The sequence below is a fragment of the Dermacentor andersoni genome, chromosome 9 (genome assembly GCF_023375885.2).
Source record: "Dermacentor andersoni chromosome 9, qqDerAnde1_hic_scaffold, whole genome shotgun sequence".
Classification (NCBI taxonomy): domain Eukaryota; kingdom Metazoa; phylum Arthropoda; class Arachnida; order Ixodida; family Ixodidae; genus Dermacentor; species Dermacentor andersoni.
The window spans coordinates 18,067,501-18,073,453 of NC_092822.1; the positions used below are offsets into that span (position 1 = coordinate 18,067,501).

General features: G+C 49.3%; 1 protein-coding gene across 1 annotated transcript in view; it reads left to right on the plus strand.

Moving 5' to 3' along the window:
- LOC126527477 (ATP-binding cassette sub-family A member 17-like) overlaps positions 1-3,962 on the plus strand; it is a 29,636-nt gene extending 25,674 nt beyond the window's left edge. The window contains exons 14-17 of the mRNA XM_050175309.2: positions 1,108-1,289; positions 1,873-2,046; positions 2,148-2,370; positions 3,573-3,962. Coding sequence (XP_050031266.2) covers positions 1,108-1,289; positions 1,873-2,046; positions 2,148-2,370; positions 3,573-3,812 — 819 coding nt within the window. The 3' untranslated portion in view covers positions 3,813-3,962. The remainder of the gene's footprint in view (positions 1-1,107; positions 1,290-1,872; positions 2,047-2,147; positions 2,371-3,572) is intronic.
- The last annotated feature ends 1,991 nt before the right edge of the window (positions 3,963-5,953 follow it).

Genomic DNA, 5,953 nt, shown 5'->3' on the forward strand with positions numbered 1-5,953 from the left:
CAAATTCTAGCGGGTGAGATTGCAAGGCACACCCACTTGAAACGAATACGTCCCGTCAAACTTGCAATAAATATGCACTGTTTTTACACTTACTTTCTTAACAAAACGTCGTTTTATGCATGAAGTACAAAAAGTAACTGCTACTCCAATGCATCCAATGAAACTGGCGTCATCCTTAAAATTCGTTCCACGTGGATCCACTTCGCGAACTCCCAACAGAGTACGCGACACAAGTGTTAAACCGCTATGTTTATGTTGTACAAAATGTGAGAATCAGGTTTAAGCGGTGAACATCGAAAGTTATGTGCCACTGCTTTAAGAGTTTGTAAATTGTGCGAGAACTTTAGGGCAATTCCAAGCTGACCTTCACGCACTGAGAAAGACGGCCTCTTACGTGATTCTGCTGGCACAGACTCTAGAAATACAGTTCGCCCTACCCTGGCGGTATTCCTGGAGGAGATTGACAACACGGCGCGCACCCACAAAGCTGGGGGTGGCAGAGTGGGCAACAGGCTTGCGTCAGCGCCAATTTCTATCTCTCTATCTCATATACAGCGATTTTCTCGGGGGACGCCGCTCGCGTTGAGAGTCCGCGCCCTGCTCTGACGGTCGGCTCAAACGCTGGTGACTAATAAGAGAGATAGACATTACCGCTGAGGCAAGCTTGTTGCCCACTCTGCCACCCCCAGCTTTGTGGTGCGTGCCGTGTTGTCAATCTCCTCCAGGAATACCGCCAGGGTAGCGCGAACTGCATTTCTAGAGGTCGCCTTTCTCAGTTTGTGAAGCTGAGCTTGGAGTCACCCTAAAGTTCTCGCATAATTTACCAACTTTTACAGCAGTGGCACTGTTTCTACAGCAGTGCTTAAGCGGTGTTCACCACTTAACCCGATTCTCAAGTTTTGTACAACATAAACACAGCTGTTTAACATTCGTTTCGCGTACTGTGTCGGTTTACTTACTCGATTCTTACGTTGTTTATTTTCTAAATCTTATTTGGCGGTGGTAATACAGACATTTTTCTGTAAGCCTCTGCAATTTAGGCCATTTCACATGACAGACTGCCCAGTAGATTGGCCATTACATTGCTCCAAATCGACGCGAACGCAGTTCCAGCACTTCATCGGCTACTGCCCGCAGCGGGACGGCCTGCTCGATATGCTGACGGGCATAGAGACGATCACGCTTTTTGGACGTCTCAGTGGCACATACATGACTACTGAGTACGTGGATGCGCTTCTTGACATCTTCCACCTCGACGAAATCGGAGGGCAGCTCGTCTCTACCTACAGGTGCGTCCTTGTAATGCGAGGCGCAAGGGGACTAAAGTTGGGGCAAAGTGAACTTGCGCCCGTTCACTTGAGAAACCTGAAATATGGACCATTTCACGAAATACCATTTAGAGAACTCTGGGGATGTTTTCATGTTTATCTTCTTCTGTGAAGTATATCGATTGCCTGTAGAAAGCCTGCGAACTTTGTATCGCATAAATCCCCATTGCAAATGACATTCTGTCTGATTTCTCGGAGTCGCATATGACACGCGAAAGGCTTCAGACAAAAAAACAACTTTACAAATCCGTGCAACCACAAAGTCTAAGTTGATGAGAGGGAACGAATTGTCATCCACCCGAATTGTGGCACGGAGCCACAAAAGGCAACCCCTTACAGGTTTCTCAGAAAGAAAGCCTCGTAGTCGGAGAAAAATTCGCCCTGGTCCGGGATTCGAACGCGGGGCCAACGCGTTTCCGGAGTGGTCGCCCTACCATTTGAGCTAACGAGGAAAATTTTTTCCCTTTCTCCTTATTATTTACCGCAATACGATGTGGGAGTTACTATCGCAAGTAAAATGCCTCGCCCTCTGCTCGGCGTCCAGCGCCGGCAACAAACGCAAGCTGTCGCTGTGCCTCTCGATGTTGGGCATGCCGCGCCTTGTGCTGCTCGACGAGCCGTACGCCGCCATCGCCACGACGTCTCGAAAGCGCATCATCAACTTCATCTGCGCACTGCAGAAGGTCAGCAAGATCTCCGTCGTGCTCAGTTCGCACAGGTAGGCCGATTCACCGCTCGTGTTGCGCGTCCATTGACCCCGTGCGGCACGTGTGCCGCTGGCAAATCGATGACGATATCACCACGCGCCGCGCATCGCAGTCTGGTCGACGTCGAGTTCCTCTGCAACCGCATCGCCATCCTGGGCGGCGGGCACCTCCAGTGCCTCGGCTCTCTGGCGCACCTCAAGGAGAAGTTCGGCAAGGGTTACACCATCAGCGTCAAGACGTACCCAGACCGCAAGCAGGACGTCTTCTACCAGCGGCGGGTGGCCGAAGACGTGCGCAAGAACTTTACGGATGCCGAGCTAGTGCACAGCTATGAGGTATGCACCTCTTTACGCTTAATCCTTTCTAGCACCGCTTCCTCTTTGGCAACGGTTCTCTAAAAAAAAAAGGAAATTATATCCCTCATTTCTAACCATCGCATTAGCAGCAAGTGAAAAGAGATCCTTTGTTACTAGACATTGCAATAACAGCACTTAATAGAGCACCAGAGATACTATTTGGTGTTTACGCTGTCGAAAGTGCGAATGGAACTACGAAGTTGTCATCAAGGTCTTACTTTTCCGATGAGTTGTTTTATTTCAACATAAGCGTGGTAACATATCTTAGAAGAGCTACGCCGCAATGGCAATTGTGAAGTATCAAAAAACGTGCATTAAGTTATCACTAAAACATATGAACACAGATGTCCAAAGTACGGAACCTAATGGAAAACATGATTTTTTTTACGATACATATGCACAAATGTATGTTATATTTAATGCATTGAAGCGGTCTTAAGTTGTCTGGTGGGCTTCATCAGTGTTCCATCGTCATTTTAAAATTTATTAAGCATTGTGGAAATATCAAGGAAAAGCTCACATGCATGCAAAAAACATTCCACGAAATTGCCTTCTCGCTATGCGTCTGCGTTCATACATTCACTTATAAAGTCGAGGATAACTGGAAGCACATCTTTACGCCTTCGCCACAAAAACGGCAAGCACGGCGCCGCGGCTCGCTAGAGCCATTTCAGCGTCGGCCGAACAAGCTGAGAACGAAGCAGACGGCAGTTTTGTCGGCGAGGCAGTTTTGTGACACTATATGGTAATGTTTCCGGTACATTTCAGCAAAATAGGCTCTTTTTTCATCTTAGAAACGCTCCTCCGGCCTCTCTCTCTCTTTCTCTCTCTCTCTCTCATATCTCTCGGCCAATGCGTCATCGTATCAATAACTTGATTGCCAGAACTAGCGACGCCGGTCAAGTATTCAGAGCTAATTAACAATGTTCCTGAGCATTAACTTGAAGTTGGCTCTTACACGTGGCAACAGCGTCGCGTGGGCGAATCGGTTTGTATCAGCGAAAATGGCACCTTTTCGGTCGTGAAACAACGTGAGGCACGACTTTAGCAAGAGCCAATAGAACTGTTTGTTGAAATCATGTACTCCAAAGGTGCTTGTACATAATATGGTTTGTCAATAAGCGAATACGGGGCACCCTTCCTCGACATTGCTACGAGAGTTTCGCCGTTTGTCTTTGCAGGGCCTGCTGGAATTTCGGATGTCTCAGGTTCACATGCTGTGGAGCGAGATGTTCACGCGCATGGCACGCATCAAGAAGAGGTTCAAGCTGCAGGACTTTTTCATCACGGACACATCGCTGGAGCAGATCTTTCTGAGCGTCACGCGGAAGGAGGCCAGCGAGGCCGCGGCCGCAGCGATCGCTCTGGCAGCGCCGGGAAACCGTCCGGTCATGGCTCCCGCCGCACTAGGGATATTATAAAGGCGCTGACATCTGGGCGTGGCCATCGTTTGCGTCCGCTTGATTACTTTTTGACTGCGCCAGAAAACAGAAAATTACACGAATACAACACAAGCGCAGCACAAGCTTGTGGATACCAGAGTTTGAAAAAGTACACCGACGCTTAAAGGGAGACCAACGTACCCTTAGAAAATCGTGGGGGTGGTGATGATGATGATGATGATAGCAGTAGTAGTCAGTATTAGGGCGGCTCATACACTGAGCGATTGGCTTAGAATTTGATAGCACAATGAACTCGTGAACAAATTGAGTAAATGTTTGTTGGAATGGAAAATTTTCGAGTGAGTGAAAACTTTACTGAGCTCTAGTAATTGTGTTGTTCTGCGGCTGGGGCGGATTCTTCAGGGGAGTCCTCCTTGTGACTTCCCCGAAGGTCTTCACTCGCTGCTTCGTCCATCCTCGATCGCAATGATCGGCTGCCCTCAGCCCAGGGCTCCGCTGCCTTCTGCTGTCCGCCGTGCACGCCGCACTAGACCTAGCTGGTCATCGCAGCGGTCGCTGGACAGCAGTTCCTCCGTTGCTCCGCATTTGGGTGTGATATGATTGGGACTACCTCAGTTTGTTGACATGCCCATGTTATGTGGTATAATGTGCGTTTCTTATCGCACCATATACATTTGTCCTCATATAGTGTGGGGTGCATCTTACTTAGCACGTTAAGGTTAGGGTACTTCCTTGTTTGTGTCTCCAAGCGACAGCTTCTTCCCTGCCAAGGGACTTGTGCGGCGGTGGGTACTGCTCCCTGCTGCCTCTGTAATTGTCTAAAATGGCCGAGTACTCTCGGGGTACAGGCGAGTGGCAGCGGTGTTGGCACACCATGTTGCTATAGACGAACTAAATAAATTTGCGTTGTATGCAGTAATGGTGGATGTCCAGGCATGCACGCGACTGATATCTGGTTTCATCCTGCTTTTATTTTCATTCCTTTGGTGTACGAGTATGAACAAGGCCACAAAGTTTCCGTTTTTCTGCGCAAGAGATAATTGTGTGTCGGTACCAAACAGCGCGAAATAACACGTGCTGTGGGTGTGTGCTTAATTCATTTGCCAGTGCCGAGCGTACGTAGTCGACAAGGGAACCAGGTCATAAGACAGAAATGACGATGGACGACAGGGTTTGATTTAGACAAGCAATACAGGAGCTACGCGTGACACCTTAGTGGTGCGGGGGTTAAAAGCTCGGTACACGAGCCGCTATCCGCCTCTGTCAGATTGCGATGGCGGATTGCGGCTCCAGTGGCTGGGAAATTGTGAACGCGACGACGGGCTTAGTGAGCCCAGCGCCGTAACGCAGGGAATCTGAAGACAAACATCGTTCAGATCCCACGCACTGTACGAGTCGCTCTAAGAGAGAGTCTGGTGAGCAGGCAAGACGAAGTGGCGCATCTCGTTAAGAGATGCGCAGCCACTTGGGTGACGAGCCACTTGGGTGCACGCGTCGGCCAAGATGGCGGAGAGACGCGACACGGTGCCACCGCCGAACACAGCATCTAATAACCCCAGTCACATGAAGCATTTTAGAACGCGCTGAAGCCCGATAGGGATCGAATTTATCTCTTCTTTTATTGCGATATCAATTATGTGGACACTCCAGGCGGACTTCTACCGACGGCGTCGCAGTCGCCGTAGCCGTGAGGTTCCGTGTAAGTGAAAGCGTGTGAGTGTGCCGGCGAACGTTTTTGATTACGATTGCCTGCTTTGCGCAAGCTGTCGGAGGGATCCGATCGCAAATTCAAGCCACATTGGGCTTGATCGCGATTGAAAGTGTCCCGTGTGACTGAGGTATAAGCCTCTGGACGCCACATGCTCTCGCGTGAGAGCACGTGCGTCTGAAGCGCTAGCTGTCGTTGGTACGAGATGAGTATGCGTCCGATTGAGGCCACGCACTGCTCCGACTACGAAAACGGGAGAAAGAGCCAAAGAAAGCTGTTCGAGTTTAATCAAAAATGGGTGGCAAAGTATTTATCTCGCATCCACTACCAAGTCACGAACGGCAGCTTACGGACTACTTCAGAACGGGCATAATCCATATAATCTGTCAGTACTAACCTGTGGTGCCAGAACCTACAGAAGAACGAAACCTTGGAAGGAAGCAAAGAACAG